The following is a 20,075-nucleotide window of genomic DNA, read 5'->3' on the forward strand; positions in this document are numbered from 1 at the left end:
GGAGGTCCCTTCTAAATGTGAGTCTATGATTCTATAACTGATTGAATAAGAAGCCTATGCAGAAGTCCCAGAGTCCATCCCTCAGGGCCTGGTACCTGCTAGGGACTCATACCTGTGGCATTTCGGGGGCAGCGTATGGCAGCCACATCCCCAGCTGGAGTCTCCTTCCAGACCATGGAACCAACATTATCTTCATAGCAGATCTCATGGGGCTCTTGCAAAAGGTTAACAGATAAAGTCAGGTAAGACGTGGGGTACAGGGTACATCAATCAGACTCAGAAAAAAAACTGAAAGGAAGAGAACAAGCAGAATGGACTGGAGTTTGGGTTAATTAGCTAAATTGTTAGAGTCTAGTGCAGCAAGAAAGAGAAGTCAAGTCTAGTTTAGGACAGTCATCCTCACAGGAAGAATAATTGCTCTTCAGATGTAGCATGACCCCCAACTCTGGCTTCACACTGAACCCCAAACCTGGTCATAGACTGAGTCTTAACTCAGTTCTTAGACCCTTGTTAGAGATCATGAGATAGCTGAGCCCCACCACACCTGAATGATACCCCCTTGCTGCCTAGAACTTGGCACAGCCATGTCTCAGGGGGCCCCCAGTGGGCTGCCTTGGTCACTCTTCTGTATCTGGTTAGAACCAGAATAGAACCAGAATGAGACCACAAGGTCCAGAGCTCAAGTCCCTGGCAGCTACAAGCATAAAGAAATCAGGCAGAAAGATTGAGGGAAACCAAGGACCCTCGTGTCTCTGAGGAATGCTCCTGGATGGGAGGGAGGAGGGAGGGAAAATATACAAGGAGGGGAATGGGAGGAAGAAAGAGGGAGGTTTAAGGGGAGGGTGGGAGGGAGTGCCTTGAAGGAAATGTGACTCACCAGGGCACCTCCTTTGGCTGCACTGTCTGTACTCCTCCTTGGGACCCTGGCAGGACTCACCCCCAAAGAAAGGGCCCAGGCAGGCTCGGTCCCGTCTCTGGGTACCCCCGCCACAAGTGGTACTGCAGCTGCCCCAAGTGGCCCAGGCTTGCCACCTGCCATCCACTGGGAGAGTAAGATAAGACAGTATAGAAATATGAAGAAAAAGACACTGAAACAGAGGTACAGATATGGAAATTGACAGAAGCAAAGATCCAAAGATGGGGAGACACACAGAGACATAAAGGAAGAGATGAAGAGGTAGGACAAAGAGACAAGTAGAACAAGACACACATAATGTAGACAGAGACACAGAATCAGGGCAGCTTACAGGCCCAGAAACACAGAGGGATAGAAAGACATGGAGACCAAAGGGACAGAGTCATAGGTGAACAAACATAGCAGCACCAAGGTACCAAGAGATCCAGGAATAAACAAAAAAAATAAATATAGGAAGAAATGGAAATATACAAATATTGGAGAAGTAGAAACCCAGAGAACCAAAGACTAGAACAAGAGAAGATTAGGTCCCAGCTGAGGCCTGTGAGGCTGAGGACTCATATTCCACAACCCTGACCACAGTCTTCCCTCATGCCCTTGGCCCATCTCCTCTTGACACTCCCTTGTTCCCACATGCCATCCTGAGTCTCCCTTTGGGGTTGGATACTGACCTGGGCACTGCCGGAGGAAGCAATCTCGAGTCTCAGCCCAGTGGCCCTGGCACTCAGCCCCTCCATAAGAGGGTCCATTGCACTCCCTTGTGCGCTGCTGGGTGCCATTGGAACAGCTGGATGAACAGGAACTCCAGCTCGACCACTCATTCCAGTTGCCATCCACTGCCCGGCCCGGGGGAAGGAAAAGGGACAGAACACAGAGCATGAATACCTTTCTTGGACTTACCATCCCTTGGTGGAATAACATTTGGGGCTTCAAGTTGCATGGGTTCATAGCAGTTGCCAGATGGCTTTGGCCATTCCCCTGCCTCTCAATATTGTCTCAGAAGTGGAATAGGATGGGAAGGGTCAGACCCATCTAAGGGAGGCCAATTCAAGGGAACAAGAAGTCAGGACAACAGATTACTGCCTCCCCCTAGGGTACCTAGGGGCAGAGTGCTCCAAGGTCAATATCATAGAATCTGTAAGCTAGAAGGTACTTCAGAGGTCATCCAGTCCAACCCATATCTAAGATGGAATCACTTCTACAGTATATATCACAAGTGGTCATCCAATCCGTCCTTGAATATTTCCATGGGAAGAAAGGATCACTATATTCTGAGGCAGACTGTTGCACTCTTGGATAGCTTTAATTGTTAGTAGAGACAGTGTGATATAGTGATGGAGACACACTTGATGTAAGTAGAGAACTCCCAGTAGGTGATGCCTTCCTCGTCCAGCACACACCTCCTGAGGATGAAGGGGGGGGTTAGGGGAAGGGGGGGGGGTTCAGATTATGTCTCAGAGAGCTCCTTTTGGGAGAAAAATACTCTCTGGCTCAGGGGAGATCTGGGTTCAAGTCGTGCCACTGAATAGTTGTATGACCCTAGGTAAGTCATTAAACTCTCTCAGTACTCCAAGCAACTCTCAAAGACTGTAAGTTCTAAAGCAAATACCATATGTATTGGTAGAGAAAGATCCTAACCAGTAATTCCCTATGCCAATGAAAGCACAGGTCTGATCCTCCTCCCCCCCAAAAAAAAATTTAAGGAAGTTTTTCTTTCTCTCATGACTTAAATTGCCCCTCACCAATTCTTGCCACTGTTTCTGGTTTTGTACTCTGGAGTCAAGGAGAACAAATCGAATGAATCAGTCACAAGACATCCCTTCAAAACCTTGAAGACATATTATCATGCCCTCCCTCAAGTCTTTTCTTCGCCAAGAAGAAAACATCCCCACTTTTTTCAGCCTTCCTTCATAGGACATGGTCTCCCGTCTTTTCATCAACTTCACTTCTATCCTCTGGATATTCTCTGGACAGTATATCAATGCTATTGTTGTTCAGTCACTTCTCAGTCATGTCTGACCTTTCATGAACCCTTTGGGGGTTTTCTTGGCAAAGATACTAGAATAGTTTGCCATTTTCTTCTCCAGCTCATTATATAAATGAGGAAACTGAAGCAAACAGGGTTAAATGACTTTCCCAGGGTAAAAAACTGGTAAATGTCTAAGGTCAGATTTGAACTCATAAAGGTGAGTCTTCCTAACTCCAGGCTTAGCACTCTTTCTACTGTGTTACCTACTTGCCTCCTACTATAGCAATGTCCTTTCTAAAATGTGATTCCTGGACAGGACCAAGGAAGAGTATAGTGTGTACTATCAACTACTAAGGCTTACATACTATTTCTCTCTTAATAAGAACTCATTAACTTTTCTAGCTGCTATGTCCCATTATTGACTCATTATTTCATTTATTTCACCACTAAGACTCCAAGATCTTTTTTAGCTGACCTGGTAACTCTTCAAGGTTCTGCCATTTTGTACTTCAGGAATTATTGGCTTTAACCAAAGGGCATGGCTCTACATTTACCTCTATTAAATTTCCAATTTTAGATATAGCCTGTAATTCTAGTCTGCTGAGATATTTGGGAAGCCTGATTGTCATATAAGTCATTAGTGAACACTTCTGACTTCATGTAACCATAGCTATTATCACCATCACAACCAACACCTTCAACAAACTATCATCAACATTATTATCATCACTCCATCACTCGCATCACCAATTCTACTATCATCATCACTGTTCCCATCCCCCATTGTCACCATCATCATCCTCATCATTGGCACCATGACCACTGTCAATATAACTTCAAAATAAACCATCCTTGTTTCTGTCATCATTACCATCACCATCTTCATCACCATCATTGTCTCCATTAACAATTACCACTATCATCCTCATTATCTAGATCACTACTACCATCCCTGGGGCAACTAGGTGGTGCGGTGGATAGAGCACCAGTGCAGGAGTCAGGAGGACCTGAGTTCAAATCCCACCTCAGACACTTGACACTCACTAGCTGTGTGACCTTGGGCAAGTCACTTAACCCCAATTGCCTCATCCTGGGTCATCTCCAGTCATCCTGATGAATATCTGGTCACTGGATTCAGATGGCTCTGGAGGAGAAGTGAGGCTGGTGACCTGCACAGCCCTCCCTCACTCAAAACAAAGTTAAGTGCAAGTCATGATATTATTTCTCTGATGGCATGGTCTTCTTCGGCAATGAAGGATGAATACATACTACCATCCCCAGCGATCTCCACCACTACCATCAGCAGAAGCATCACCACCAGTATCAAATTGGATCTGTTGCTTTTATACCAAACTCTCCCATAGGAGGAAAAGGATGAGACAATTGGAAGGAGTTTTCAAAGGCAAAGAACATAAATCAATCTGAGTCCCCAATTAAGATGAGGCCTGAGAGACTGAGCTCAGGAATGCCCATAATATCCCAAACAATGGTCCCTGAGTCCTCTGTCTCCCCTATTCCTTAGAGCTGCCAGAAGCTAGTGTGAAGCCTGGTTCCAGGTTATCTTTTCTCTTTCAAGGATAAGAATGGAAACAGATCTCAGAAGGAGAATTTCATAGGATGACTTGTTGATTCACCATTGATAGAAGTTCGTAGGGTTCAGGAATACTGTGAATATCTCTGCCTTTCAAGGCCTCTCTGACACTGGACATAAGAGCCAGATTCTTGTACTCTAAATGGGATGCTATAGAAATGAGCACTGGGAAAAATATGATGGGGGAAACCTCTAAATGTCTCATGAGTGACCCTGCAGCAGAAATGATGGGCAAAGATGGAGAGGATTCTGTCCTCAGCAGCCTGCCTCCAATGGCCAGGACCCTGAGGAGCTCCCAGTGGAACAAGTACCAAAATGACAGGAACAAAATGGGAGACAGCATGACAGACAATAATGTCAGAGTGTCAGACAGCCTGGGGAAGGGGACGTTGTGGGACTGAAGGGGAGAAGTAATCCATGATAATAGGATGGAGAGACAGAGAGACAGAAACACACAGAGACAGACAGCCATAGAGAGACTGGAAAAGGGACAGACAAGATGGAAGCAGAGAAAGACAGAGACAAACAGAGATGGATGGACAAAAGAGCAGGAGAGTCGGAAAGACAGACATTGGGACAGAGATACAGAAACATTTAGAAGAAATACATTAAGAAATGGAGACAGAGGAGAGAGACAAGTGGACGCAGAGCTAAGGAGAGAACCACAAGTCAAACAGAGGAAGGAAGAGAGATCCCAGGGAGGATTTCTAAGCCACCAGAGACAGAGGGGGCAGGGAGGAGCAGAGCATTTGTATTAAAGCAATTTGCAGAGCTGGCCAGGAGCCTGCTTAATCCCCATGGCTATTTTTAAAGCTCATTCTCTTCCTCTAAGCTATTTCTCTCTGCTTTCTTTTTGTTAAAGAAACAAGTGAGATTGCGATTGCATCAAACCATGCCCATGGCAGCCAGGAAAGCCCACGGGCCCCTTCACCTTTATATGCCAGCATCAGGAGCTGTCATCTGTCTCAAGAGACACTGTGTCATGGTCTACCTTCTTGGAGATAGACCTGGCTGGTGCAGGAGAGGGGTTCCAGACTGGAAACAGTTTAATAGAAAGCAAATGAATCTCACTTCTCAATCTCACTTCTGCCATGAAATCTTCCTTAACCAACCTCACCCTCACAGCACTCCTTGGGACCCTCACTACTCATGTATTCTCTCTGAACCACAACATCTCTTTTATGTTAAGTAGTTCATCCCTGGGCTGCTAGATGGAGCCATGGTGCACAGGAGCACCAGGACTGAAGTCAGGAAGACTCATCTTCCTGAGTTCAAATCCAACCTTAGATTCTTACTAGCTGTGTTACCCTAAGCAAGTCACTTAACCCTGCTTGCCTCAGTTTCCTCATCTATAACATGGACTGGGGAAGAAAATGGCAAACCACTCTAGCATCTTTATCAAGAAAATCACAAAGTGGGATGGCTAGATGGGGCAGTGGATAGAGCACTGGCCCTAAAGTCAGAAAGATCTGAGTTCAGATCCAGCTTCTGACACTTACTATGTGACCCTAAGTAAGTCACTTAACCCCAATTGCCTCAAAAGAAAAAGAAAACTCCAAAGTGGGATCATAAAGAGTCAAACAATGGAAAATGACTAAACAACAACAAAATTCATTACCTATAAATGAATGTTGGGGCTTTGATAAAGAATGGTGATGGTGATAGCAATGATCCTGTTATTGGTGACGATGGTAGCACATAGAGTCATTGAGGGCAAAGACTCTTTTGCTTGGGGCATTATATTTCAGCACCTAGCATAGTGCCTAGCACAAAGAAGGCACTTTATAAAAGTTAGCTGAATAAACGCTGAATGATTGAATGATGTTGGTAATGGTAACCATTACTCTGGGAATCACAAAGATAGTGAATGATCAACAAGCATTTCTGAAGCATCTCCTATGTGCCAGTCCAATATACTGGGTGTTGGGAACATACAAAGACAAAATGAAACAGCAGAAAGATGACAGTGATGGTGATGATGATGATGGAATTAGGCCTAACGGTGGTAAAGAAGATGAAGAACTGTTGGGTCCTGCTCCCATTCCTACCCTTCACCCAAATATGATTTTCTTGTGTTAATGGGCAATTATTCATAGGTTATATCCAAAGAACTTTTTATGTCTTCTGTGTCAGGACACTCTGATGCCAACATCATCTGCTTTCATGGCTTTGACAGCAATTACAGTGACCACTGCAAATGCAATGACCACTTGACTGTTGATGTCAGCATCTCTATCTCTTAGAGAGACAATATGGTATCATGAATAGAATTGGTGAATTGAATGAATGAATGAATTGAACATGAAATGAGCAGCCCTGCATAACAGAGGAGCAAGAACATGAAAGAGAGATCCCTGGTATCAGCCAAAATATATCCAAGGGGTCATCTGGTCTTTACTCTTGCCTCTAGGCAGGCCCTGCTCAAAGCCTGCTAAGGGACTCTGCTCTATCTCCATCAGCCACCCCAGCTTGGACAGACCAGCCCCTCTGTCTCCCTCCAACTTACCAGGGCACAAGGCAATATTGCAGAATTTGGTCTGTTTCTCCGGACCTTCACAAGGGTTGCCTCCAAACTGAGGTGGGCGGCAGGTGCGGGTACGGTCCCGGAAGCCCCTCCCACAGGTAGATGAACACAAACTCCAGGGTGACCACTCATCCCAAGTCCCATGAACTGTAAGGAAAGAGTATGGCCATCAGGAAATTCCCCTGCCTCTGCAACATTACAGATTGTAACCACGGAAATCCATACACCATTCGCGAAGGTCAGGCTCCCTGTTGACCTATTCCTTTCTTAAATATGCCCTCCTCCTGCAAACTAACCTTCATCAGAAACCCTTCCCTGATTCAGCTCACTCCTCTGATCAAACCAAGACAATGTATGATGGACTCCATCTAGGTTTGAAAGTGTATTTATACTATGTCTCCTCCTCAAACCAGGGGCTCCTAAGGACAGGACTTATACCTCCTTGTTAGGCCAGGGGCTCCTGGAGAACATGGGCTATTTCTCCCCCTCATGCCCAGAGATCCCTGAGGAGAGGGCTTATGTTTCCCCTAAGGACAGGGGTCATGTCTTCCTATTCCAATACAAAGTTCCAGAATTCAGCAGTTGAGACTTTTTTCTTCAACCAGAAGCTCTCATGCCCCAGTTTTCCAACCTTTCCTCAGAGGGAAGACTCACCTGGACAGATAGCTGAGTTATTGCACTGTCTCTGCTCTCGCAGGGGTCCACTACACTGGGTGCTGTAGGATGAGGAAACGCAGAAACGAGTCCGGGTCTGCCAGCCCTCACCACATGTAGTTGAGCAGACGCTCCATGGGGACCACTCCTCTGCTGCAGGGTCTCCTGTTGGAACATGGGACAGTAAAGTCAGGACCTAATCAAAGGCAGCAGGAAGAATTTCAGGGAAGCAAATGGCAAGCTTTTCCCATACATGATGATTATTAGATTATGGCTAGGCTCAAAGGAGGGTTACATAAGCCCATGCTCAGGGACAGATGGATGAATATGGTAATTATAGTAGTAATGATAATAATTATAAAAAAAAAGAGGAAGAGGACAAGAAACAGAAGGAGAGAGAGAAAGAAGAAAGGGAAGGAGGAGGAAGATAAAGAAGTAGAAGGAAAAGGAATGAGAAGAGAAAGAGGAGAAGGAAGAGAAACAGGAAGAAAAGGAGGAACTGGGGAAAGAGAAGGAGGAAGACAAGATGTTCACAAAAATATGTAATTTCTTCACCATTTTGAACTTTCATAGAATCTCCAAAGGGAGTTCAGAGGCCATCTAGTTTGAGCAATACTTGAATAAGAATTCCCCTTACAACATCACTGACAAGTGGTCGTCTTGACTTTGCTTGATGACTTATGTTGAAAGGAACCCATGACTTCCTGGGGTAGTTCATTCCACTTTCTTTGCTGTTGCTGCTGTTGTTGTTGAGTTGTGTCTGACTCTTTGTGACTTCATTTGGGGTCTTGTTAGCAGAGATACTAGAGTGGTTTGCCATTTCCTTCTCTAGTTTCATTTGACAGATAAAGAAACTGAGGCAAAAAAAGTTAGGTGACTTACCCAGAGTCACACAGCTAGTAAATGTCTGAGGCTGGATTTGAACTCAGGTCATCTTGACTACAGTCCCAGTGCTCTATACACTATGCCACCTAGCTGCTCATTCTACTTTTGGATAGTTCTATTTATTAGGAAGCCTTTTCTTACATTAGGGGCAGTTAGGTGGCATAGTGGATAGAATGCTGGGTCTAGAATCAGGAAGATGAGTCTTCCTGAGGTCAAATACAGCCTCAGGCACTTGTTAGCTGTGTGACCCTAGGCAAGTCACCTAACCCTGTTTGCCTTAGTTTCCTCATCTGTAAAATGATCTAGAGAAGGAAATCGCAAACCATTCCAGGATTCTTGCCAAGAAAAACCCAAATGAGGTCACAAAGGTTTGGACACTAGTGAAAATGAGTGAACAGCTTTTCTTAGATTAAGCCTAAGTCTGACTTTCTGTAACTTTACCAGATGTTTTCAGTTCTGTCCTCTGGGCCCAAGAAGAACAAATGTCATCCTTCTTCAACACTGCAGTCCTCCAAATATTTGAAGACAGATATCTTGTCCCCCTCTCAGGTATCTCTTCTCCAAGCTTAGTGGCCTCAATTCCCTCAAATTATCTTTCTATGGCATGTTTTACTAAGCTAGTTGCTACCTCTATAGATAAACGCTAATGTGATCTTCCAAAGTGAGAGCTGAATACAGTTCTTCAAAGTACAATTGACTAAGGAAAAGTACAATAGAATTGTCACAATTTTTCCTCTCCACTCCCACTTCCCAGTCCTAGACATAACACTTAATGAACTTTTTGGACTGCCATGTCCTAGAGTTAGCTCAAATTTAGCCTAAAGTTCATTAAAACCTTTAGATTAATGTCTCATTCATTGTCATCCAAACACATCTCCACATATTGTGCTTCTTAAGTTGATTCTTTTAAACCTAAGGGTAAAAATTTACATTTTTCTCTATTAAATTTCATCTGATTAGATCCAGACTTTCATTCCAGACTAATGAAAGATATTGTTGACTCTCGTTTTATTATCCCTCTAAGTACTGGGTCACCTATAAATGTAATAAACCTGCCATCTATATCTTTATCCAATTCACTGATATAAATGTTAAGTAGAACATTGCTAATGACAAAGCTCTTGGGACACTTCACCAAATACCTCATCCAATTTGACGTTGGCATTGACATTAGTTAATGATTATTCTTTGGGAACATTCTTGATTATCCAAATATAAAGTCTGTAATGTAACAAATAGACCAATGAATTCATTCCAGAGAGCCTAGAATTTGAATCCCAAATTGGGTATGCTCTAAAGGGAAAATGTCATTCTTGGTGGTTTCACTCCTGACTGAGGAGGAATCATGGTCAAGTCAGACAAGATCTGGGAGAACCTTAGTGGAGGAAAGTTTCGGAAGCTCGAAGCTGTCCTATTTGGGGAAAAGAAGGTTGATTTCATACACATACATAGAATCATGGTATCTTAGAGTTATAATGCGCCTCAGGGGTGATCTCTCCCATCCCATGATTATCCCTGAGAAGTAGTCATCCAGCCTCTAAAGGGGAACTCACTACCTTATGAGGCAACACTCTTCCCTTTTTGACAGCTTGAATTGTTACCAAGCTTCTCCCTTACATTTACATCAAGTTCAAACCCACTTGTCTGAAACTTCCACCAACTGGTGCCAGTTCTGGTCTTTGAGGCCATGCAGAACAAGTTTAATGCCCTTCCAAATGACAGTTCTTCAGGTTTTTAATGATAACCATTATACTTTATAACATTATACTATACATCATCTTTTCTCCAGATCAAACATTCCCATTTCCTTAAAAAGACTTCTTTATAATGTATAAAGATAGAAAAGTCACACCTTCTCTAAAATATTCACAGTAGGACTATTTTTGTGATGGCACAGAATTGGAGACAAATGCCCATCAATAATGATGAATAAACAAACTGTAAGCAGCTAGGTGGTGTCATGAGTAGAATTATGGACTTGTAGTCAGGAAGACCTTAGCTCAAATCTAGCCTCAGAAACTTATTCTACGCAACCCTGGGTAAGTCACTTAAATTCTCTGTGCCTCAGTTTTCTCAAGTGTAAAATGGGGGTAATAACAGTACTTACCTCACAGAGTTGTTTTCAGAATCAAATAAGATAATCTATTTAGAGCACCACACTTTAGGACTTTAAAGCACCATGTAATTGTTAGCTATTAGTCATTGTATATAAATGTAATAGTATATTAATGAACGCTACAAAATGATGAATATGAAAATTTCAGAAAAGCATGGGAAGCCTTATAAAACTGATATGGAATACACTATATAGGATGAGGAAAAAATACGATGACTGTAAAAATATAAATGTTCAGAATAAGAACGAGAGAAACAAAATTGAATGTTATGTAATTATAATGATCAAGTTTGGTCTGGAAGGAGAGATAAGATAAGAAAATCCACCCTGTTCCCTTTCTTACCCGAGGAGGGAAATACTGGAGTAGTACATTGCACAGAGTGTTAGTCTTGCTAATATGTTTATTTTGTATGTAATTACATATACACATGTTGTCTCTCCTAATACATGAGAGTTGGGATTGTTTTAGCCTATGTATTCATACCTGCAGCACCAGCTCCTAGGGCACAGTAAGTGTTTAATAAATGTTTGGTAATTGATTGATGTGTTCATTTGGATAGTTTTTTTTTATTCTTTGTCCTTGCATTGACAAAGAAGAAGGGATATTTTTTTGAAATTAAGGCGAATTAGAAAACAAAACTATCAATAAAAGTTTTAAAATGTATCCTTGTGGGGAGAAGAAAGAAAGGGAAGACAAGGAAAGGAAGAAAAGGGAAGTGGTGATGGTGAGAAGAGGTCACTCAACTAGAGCAATAGTGAAAAGGGGAGATGGAGGTAATTAGTGACTGATTCCCAAGTCCAAGGAGGCAAAAGGATCTCTTGGTCTCAGGTTGAGAGTCAAAGTTTTTTTTAGCAAAGAGTTAATGCTCTGTGTCCAAAGTAAAAAAAGAAAAAACAAAACTAATTCTGAGAGGAGGAGCTGGTGTTTGGGGAAACTGATGAATAGGGTAAAGAATCTCAGAATTTCAGAACCATGGACAGGGACCTAAAAGTCAATTTCTCCAACCAGTGTATAAGAAGGAATCCTCTCTACACCTGTTAAGTAGTTATCCAGACCTAATGACTGAGGCTGCTAAGTCATTCTATACTGTACAAAGATAGAAAAGTCCCATCTTCTGAAGCCCAGGACAGAGCTTGGCATCCTTTGCTAGGGGTCATATTCTGGATTTGTATCATAACTCAGAAAGATGCCTGATGGTGGAGCTATCAGCCAGGAAAACCCAAGGAGCACCCCCTCAGTTTCCCAGGGTCCTTAGTTAAATTCAGATAGATTAGCTTGGGGGACACCCTGACGGAGCTGAGCTGAACAGATTTCTTGTCAGAACCTGCACCCTAGTGTGCTATTTCTGAATTTCTATTACTCTTTCCCCATGGGAATAAACCCTTGAAATAGCACACAAAATCCTGTGTATACGTGCAGTAGATAGCTGATAGCAAGGAAGGAAGGAAGGAAGGAAGGAAGGAAGGAAGGAAGGAAGGAAGGAAGGAAGGAAGGAAGGAAGGAAGGAAGGAAGGAAGGAAGGAAGGAAGGAAGGAAGGAAAAAGATATGGATGAAGGGAGAGAAAGAGAAAAGGAGGGAAGAAGAAAGGAAGAGAGAGGGAAGGATGAGACAAATGGATGAGAGGGGAGAAAGGAGGGAGGGAGGGAGGAAGGAAGAGAAGAAGAAGAGAGGAAGGAAGAAGAGAGGGATGGAGGAAAAGGGGAGAAAGGAAGAAGAGAGGGATAAAGGAAAGAAGGAAGGAAGATATGAAGGAAGGTAGAAAGGGAGGAAGGAAGAAAGAAAAGAAGGAAGAAAGAGGGGAGGAAAGAATGAGAGGGACAGAAAGGGGGAAAAGGAAGGAGGAAAGGGAGGAAAAAGGAAGAGAAATAAGGAAAGAAAGAAAGGAAGAAAAAAGAGAAAGAAAGAAGGAGGGAGGGAAGGAAGGGAAAGAAAGAAAGAAAGAAAGAAAAAGAAAGAAAGAAAACAAGCATTTATAAAATACCTATTATGTGCAGGGATCTCCTCCATAGTCTACCCAACAGTGGCCATCCAGCCTCAACTTAAAGGGAAACTCACTAACTCTCCAAGGCAACTGTGGAGGACCTAAGTCCTGCTTTTAGCCTAGCCCTACAAGCCATTATCTCAGAACAGCAATCCTCTTGGAGATGTGGTTGGGTCTGTGTGTGCTGAAACTGCACCTACTAAAGACCCAAAAAAGAACATTCTTACCACCAAAATCCTTGGCACTTTGGTTCCACATCAGAAACTGACAGAATTTTATCAGTGGAAACGACACCGAAGAAGAGGCAAGACCATTTTCTTTGCTGCTGCACTCTAAGGACCTTGACTTTCCTATATGTATCATTTCCTCTATTAGAATGTGAGCTCCTGGAGAGCAATGACTGTCTTTTCTGTATGCTATATTTATAGGAAGTTAGGTGCTGCGCTGGATAGAGCACTGGGCCTGGAGTAAGGAAAATCTGAGTTCAAATCTGACCTCAGATATCTGTTTGCTTTGTGACCTTAGGTAGGTTGCTTAACTTCTGTTTGCCTCAGTTTTTCCAATTATAAAAGGGGGATAACAATAGCATCTATCTCTCAAGGTTGCTGCGAGGATCAAAGATAATATTTGTAGAGAACCTGGCACATAATAGTAACCGTATAAATGTTAGCCATTATTATTTAGCACAATGTTTAGTACAGAGTAAGCATTTAATAATTTTAAAAATTCATTCATTCATTTATTTATTCAAATCCTGTCCTATATTAAGATGAAATTGGTTTCCCTTCAAATTCCTCCTATTACTTTTGGCAGTGCTTTCTGGGTCTAAATAAAATAAGTCTAACATCCTCCATATCTTTCAACTACTTGGAGACAGCTACCACATCCCTACTGAGTCTTGTCTTTCCCAGCCTAAATAATTGATTGATCGATCCTCTATTATGTTGCTTTTGGCTATCCTTCCTCCTCTGGAAAACACTGAACCTTCTCTTCGATGCAGAAGTTGGAAAGATATGTAGAGGAAGAATTGGAAATTATCTGATTTCCCTAGAAACTGGGACTTTCATCAAGCTTTCAGCCAGTGTCTACATCAATGGCTCCCTGACTCCTGAAGGCTGCCCCCAGAGCATACAAACTTATCCCCTTTTTCCCTATTTCAGCTTTTCCCTATCATGTCTCCCCCAATGACCACTTACTGGAAACATCTTTGAGAGGATTGCTATTCAAGTATGACCTGGATCAGATGGTCCCTGAGGTCCTCTATAACTGAGTTTCTTTGATTCTTGGAATGGACTAGGAGTCTCCTACTGGTGGTGCTTACTACCATGGGTGTTTCTAGGTCCTAAGTGGACTCCCTTGAAATTATTCTCTTCCCCCTTCATTTATATATAGAATTTTTGGCCAGATACAGGTTGGACTAGATGACCCTTCCAGCTCTCAGAGTATATGATTCATTATACAGTTTTCTGTGGACTCCAGGGATGAACTCCCATGCTCTCCTGAACTCCCATGACCCTCCCTTGACCCAGATGGAATTTTCTAAGACAGTCAAGTACCAAGAGAACCCAACCTCTCAATCCATTCCTGGCTCTATGAAGCAGGTAGCACCTTAAAGGGCTGGGGTGGAAAAAAAGAGGTCATTCTGAAGAACTATTCTTATCAAGAAACTTGGCCTTTCCTTCCAAAAGGGATAGAAAAATATGTAATTAAAAATAAGCAAGGGGAAAATTCAAAACAGGATGGTTTGAAGGGACCAAGGAAGTGGGAAGTACATTAGGCTTAGATTCAAGATACCCTGGTCCTGTGCTCAACCCTGCCACTTTCTAGCTACGTGACCTTGACTAAGCCCCATCTCTTCTATGGACCCCAATTTTCTTCTCACAACAGAGATGATTGTGACATAAGGACATGATGGCTAACAGAGTCTTAGACTACTTTAACCAAAGCAGAGTGCCCAGAATGAGGAATGGAGTCCCATTGTTCTCTGGGCTCATCAGACCATACTGAGGACATCAAATCCAGTTCCAGGCTCCACATTTTAGGTAGGGTAATCATAAGTTAGAGTGAGTCCAACAGACAGAGGCCAAAAGAAGAACCAGATTCATACCAGAGGTCAAAGGAGTTGGTGATGTTTAACCTGTGGAAGATTCTTAAGGGAGACATTCTTGGTTTCTTCAGTTATCTACTGGGCTGACCTGGGACAGAGTAGGAAAATTCTTCTAGAAGTCAAAACTAAGAATGGTTGAATATGAGGAGAATTACAGGTAAACAGACTGAAGTTCAATTTAAGAAGAAAAAAAATTCAACCAATCAGAATCCTATCCCAATTTACGTCCTATATGTCTTGTATGAAAACAGTTGTTTATATGTTGTCCCTCCCATTACTTTCCCTATTACTGTAGAGGGCCACACTATCATCCCAGTCCCCAAATCTGTGTCCTCCTTGACTCTTCATATCCCCCACCCCCCAATCCAATCTGTTGCCAAGGGTGGTTCATTTCATTTTTGCAATGCTCTCCTTTCGGTCTTCCAATATTGCCACCACTCTGGTGCAAGCCCTCATCACCTCACCTCAGATTACTGTAACAGCCTGCTGGTGAATCTGCCTGCCTCACACCTCTCCCCACTCACCATCCTCCATTCAGCCACCAAAGTGGTATTCCTAAAGCAAAGGTTTGAACATGTCATTCCCCATTCAATAAACTCCATTGTCTTCCTACTACCTCTAGGATCCAATATAACATTATTTGTTTGGCATTCAAAGCCCTTCATAACGTGCTCCCCTTCTATCTTTTAAGTCTCTCTATCACATACTCTTCCATCCAGTGACACTTGCCTCCATGAGCAAAATGCTTCATCTCTTGGAATTTTCTTTGGCTGTTCCCTATACCTGGAATGCTCTCCCGCCTAATTTCAACTTACTGACTTCCCTTTAAGCTTCAACTAAAATTCTATCTACTTTTATTGGTTTGTTTTTAGAGGCAATCGGGATTATATATTATACGTATATAAAATATTTTATATATATATAAAATGTATATATCTGTGTGTATACACACACACACACACACACACACACACACACACACACACACACACACATATATATATATATATATATATATATATATATATATATATATATATATATATATATATATATATATATATATATATATATATATACACGTACACACACACACATATAGTTGTATGCCCAGGGTGCATACTGGTGAGACACTAAGTAAGTGACTCAGGTCACATTTGAACTCAGGTCTTCCTGACTCCAGGGCCACTGCTCTACCCACTGCACTGCCTAACGGTCCCCTAAAATCTTCTCTAAGGAAGGTCTTATTTTAATATAACTATTAATTCTATTTACTTATTATATTTAATATAATTATTAATTCTAGTACCTTCCCTCTCTTGGTTTATTTTATTTTCCTCCCATCTATAGCTTGCCTTTACATATTTGTTTGCTTGTTGTCTTCCCGTTTAGATTGTGAGCTCCCTGAGAGCAGGGACTGTCTTGTCTCTTTTTGCTTCCCCAGTACTTAGCACATAGTAGCCATTTAACAAATATTAAATGACTGATTTGGCTAATATTAAATCATGAATCCCTTGAGAGGGGGCTGTATCTGCCTTTGTATTTGCTTAGTACAGTATCTGGAAGACAGTAAGTGCTCAATAAATGCTTGCTGACTTGACTTGATGAGTTCCAAGTCACTGAAAGTATTTGGGGTATAGAACACCAGGCCTGGAGTCAGGAAGACTCATCTTCCTGAGTTCAAACCTGGCCTCAGATATTTACTGGCTGTGAGACCCTGGGCAAGTCACTTAACTCTGTTTGCCTCAGTTTCCTCATGTGTAAAATGAGCTGGAGAAAGAAATGGCAAACCTCTCTGGTATCTTTGCCAAGAAAACTCCAAATGAGGTCACGAAGAGTCAGGTATGACTGAAACAACTGAACAGCATCTGAAGGTATTTGAACAGAGGCAAAAAAAAAAAAAAAACCAATCATGGAAGATGCAAAGGACTCAATTAATCAATAAACATTTATTAAACATCTATGATATTCCAGGCACTGTGCTAAGCACTGGGGAGAGAAAGGCAAGGAAAGGCAAAAAATTCCTATCCTCAAGGAGCTTACAATCTAATGATTCTTATAAAGGATAGGAGATTAGACTAGCTGGCCACTCAGGAACATTCCAGCTGTGATATTTTCAAATTCTAAGAGATTACGACTATGATTCTCATATTCTGTGGTTCTTGAATTCCAATGTTGGGCTTAGCTGAGTCCCTCAAACCTTTTTCTTTGTTTTTTTTTTTAATCTCAGAAGGAAAGTACCATTCAGCTCTTCTTACTTTACTTCAATATTTGGATGGATCTGTGTTCTCATCAATGCCAATAATGCCTCTACATGTCCAGAAGGACCCATACTTTCTCATCCTTACTGGCCTTCCTGCCTTTCTGACTGTACATTTCCTTAGTGAATGTCTTTTTAGCCACTCCTTGCACATAAGTCGCCAGTAGTAACCTGCTGCTGCCTACATATGCCCACCATGCCTCTCCCTCTTGCCCTTTGGTCACTGGCAGTTTTGCTTCTTAGGAGATTATGGTGTTCCATGATTCACAGTCATACAGTCTCACCAGGAAAATAATGACATTGGGATGAGGGGTTTTAGTGAACAAGAACAATTTGGGATCAGTGGAAAGGGCTATGCAGGCAATTGCTATCTTCTTATTCAAGTCTAGCACCAGCTTATTGGCCATCTGCAGAGCCTGTTCAAGATAAACCAGCTGGAGTAGAAGACCTTTGAGGTCTCTCCCAACCCTAAGAAGCCATGATACTGATGAAATAGCTCCCTGGTGTCCTATCCAACTGTATGCTATGGTGGATGTGGGTAATCCAGTCCAATCCATTCCAATCCAACAAACACTTACTAAGTAGCTAAGCAGCATATCTATCTATCTATCTATCTATCTATCTATCTATCTATCTATCTATCTATCTATCTATCTGTATATATACATATGCATATATGTATTTATAAGTATATACATATACTATATATATGAAACAATAAAACAAACAAAACAAAACCAAATAAAAGGGCCTTCCCTCAGGGAGCTTACATCCTACCGAGTGGAGATAACACATATGCCTGCATTCATGTGTGTGTGTGTAGTGTTTGGCTGATGTTATATTGTGTATTCTCTCCTTGAGGGAGGGGGCTATTTTTGCCTTTGTATCCTTGGTGCCTGGCACACAGTAAGCTGGCTGACTTGATGAATTCCACATCACTGAAGGTGCTGCGTGTACTTACATGTCTCTACATAAAACATATATGAATATATTATATATACATTAAATATATACACACATACATATATACTATGCGCTTATACGTATATAATAGGTAACACACATAATGTACTTATATGTATGCAGACACATACAGGTATCTATGCAATACATGTGTGTACACACATGCATATAAATAGGTACACATACATTAGCACACTGCATCTAGTGGACACAGTGGATAAAGAATTGTACTTGGTAATCAAGAGAACTGAGTTCAAGTTCTGTCTCAAACAGAATTTGTTTTATCTGTGTAACTTTCAGCAAGTCACTTAAATACTCCCAATCTCAGTTTCCTCATCTGTAAAATGAGGATAATAATAGCACCTAATTCACAAGGTTGTTGCGATGAGTAAATAAGATTACATATATTTAAAATATATTTATATGCACATACACACATATATATATAATCCTTTGCAAATCATAACATGCTATAGAAATGTTAATAGTTATGATAGCCATTATTTTGTTTATTATTCTGTTCAATAAATCATTGAACTGTACTAATAAAGACTACACAGATAAGAAAACATACATATGAATGGCAATTGTGACTATCTTCTTATTCATTTTATGCTAATATAAAATTTTGATTTTTTTCTTTCTATTTTCTTGGCATCTTCCTACTGTGATTATCTAGAAAACGGAGCCCTAAGTGCTTTCAAAATCAAGTTGCCTCCAGCATAGATTCATTCTTTTTGTACTTGGTCAGATTTATCTGTTCTGTCTGAATTCATGTTGTCAAATGTCATTTCATTTCCATCTCCTCCTATGAATCGGGCACTGAGGTGTTTGAGTACAGATGTGATTGTTTCACTTTCATTGATGATGAGGCTTTGATAACACTGGCTGGTCTGGGGTGTGCATTTATAACAGCCATTCACAGTTCCTCAATGCCTGGGATGCAGTCTCTCCTCATCCCCATTTCCTAGAGTTCTCCCTGAAAAAACTCAACGTAGGTGTCACATCCTCTAAGAAACCTCCTTTGATTTCCTCCCCCTGTCGATGTCCCCTTTTACTTGATTTCTTTGTGTATGGATTGTGTTCTCCCCCAGCTCCACCTCTAGAAGACTATAATCTCCTTAAGGATGTAAACTATTTTATATATATTTTATGTCCATCACAGAGAAATCAAATCATAACCATTTATTAAGTATTTATTACATGCCAGACATCATCCAAAGTGCTTGGGATACAATGAAATTAACATCTATTTGGGGATGAATTGAATTTGACACATTAGCATCATAAATTTGGAGCTGGATAGGTCCTTGAAGTAATCTAGTTCAATCTTCTCATTTATAGATAAAGAAGCCAAGTCCTTGTTGCTAAGGCCAATAAGTAAATTCCCTTACCCAAAGGCTCACACCAGATCATAAGCAATATAAGCAGAATTAGAACAGAGGTCCTCTGGGTCCAAATCGAGCAGCCTCTCTATTTATTTTATTCTTACTTTAGTTTATAAATGTTCTTTGTTGGGATTCACATCAAGAGGTCTACACAATGTTAACACTTTGAAGGGAGTTTGTTGAATTAAAGTCTAGACTCTGTTTCTACCACTGTTTTGTGAAATGAAATTGCTTGTGTTATCCCAGAATCTTCTCAACTGCTTCACAAATGAGATTGTGCCTTAGATGGTACCACACCTCTTGCCTTGACGGGGAGATTAAGTCTCTGCTGACTGAGGGGGGTTCTGGGATTTGCTGGGCTCGGCATCTCCATCAGTTAGAAATTTTCTATACCATAATGATAATCAGACCTGCTTCTCTGGCCTGGACCTATAGTGGAGCAGTGAAAGGAACTCCTCATGAGCAAATTCCATTCACAAATGAAGGTCTTCAAGCCAAGATTCTATATCTTATAGCTTTGTTAAGCTCTCTGGTCTACTGTTTGCTCTCTGAGTCAATAGCTTCACCAAATAGGCCAAATAATAGTAATGAATATATCATTTTAAGGTCTGCACACATTATCACATCTAACCCTCACAGCAACATTGATAAGGTAGGTGCTATGAGAGTAGGTTACTCTTATTTTACACATAAGGAAACTGAGGCAGATGGAGGTGAAA

At 41.5% G+C, this 20,075-nt stretch overlaps 1 protein-coding gene across 2 annotated transcripts in view; it reads right to left on the bottom strand.

The window, feature by feature from the left end:
- The window catches only part of ADGRB1 (adhesion G protein-coupled receptor B1), a 262,780-nt gene that overhangs the window by 148,512 nt on the left and 94,193 nt on the right, over positions 1-20,075 (bottom strand). For both annotated transcript variants that reach the window (XM_072602911.1, XM_072602909.1), the window contains exons 5-9: positions 7,655-7,819; positions 6,983-7,147; positions 1,588-1,752; positions 878-1,042; positions 113-214 (exon numbers count right to left, since the gene is read on the bottom strand). In XM_072602911.1, the coding sequence (XP_072459012.1) occupies positions 113-214; positions 878-1,042; positions 1,588-1,752; positions 6,983-7,147; positions 7,655-7,819 (762 nt within the window). The remainder of the gene's footprint in view (positions 1-112; positions 215-877; positions 1,043-1,587; positions 1,753-6,982; positions 7,148-7,654; positions 7,820-20,075) is intronic.

This window comes from Notamacropus eugenii, chromosome 4 (assembly GCF_028372415.1).
Source record: "Notamacropus eugenii isolate mMacEug1 chromosome 4, mMacEug1.pri_v2, whole genome shotgun sequence".
In the NCBI taxonomy this organism is placed as follows: domain Eukaryota; kingdom Metazoa; phylum Chordata; class Mammalia; order Diprotodontia; family Macropodidae; genus Notamacropus; species Notamacropus eugenii.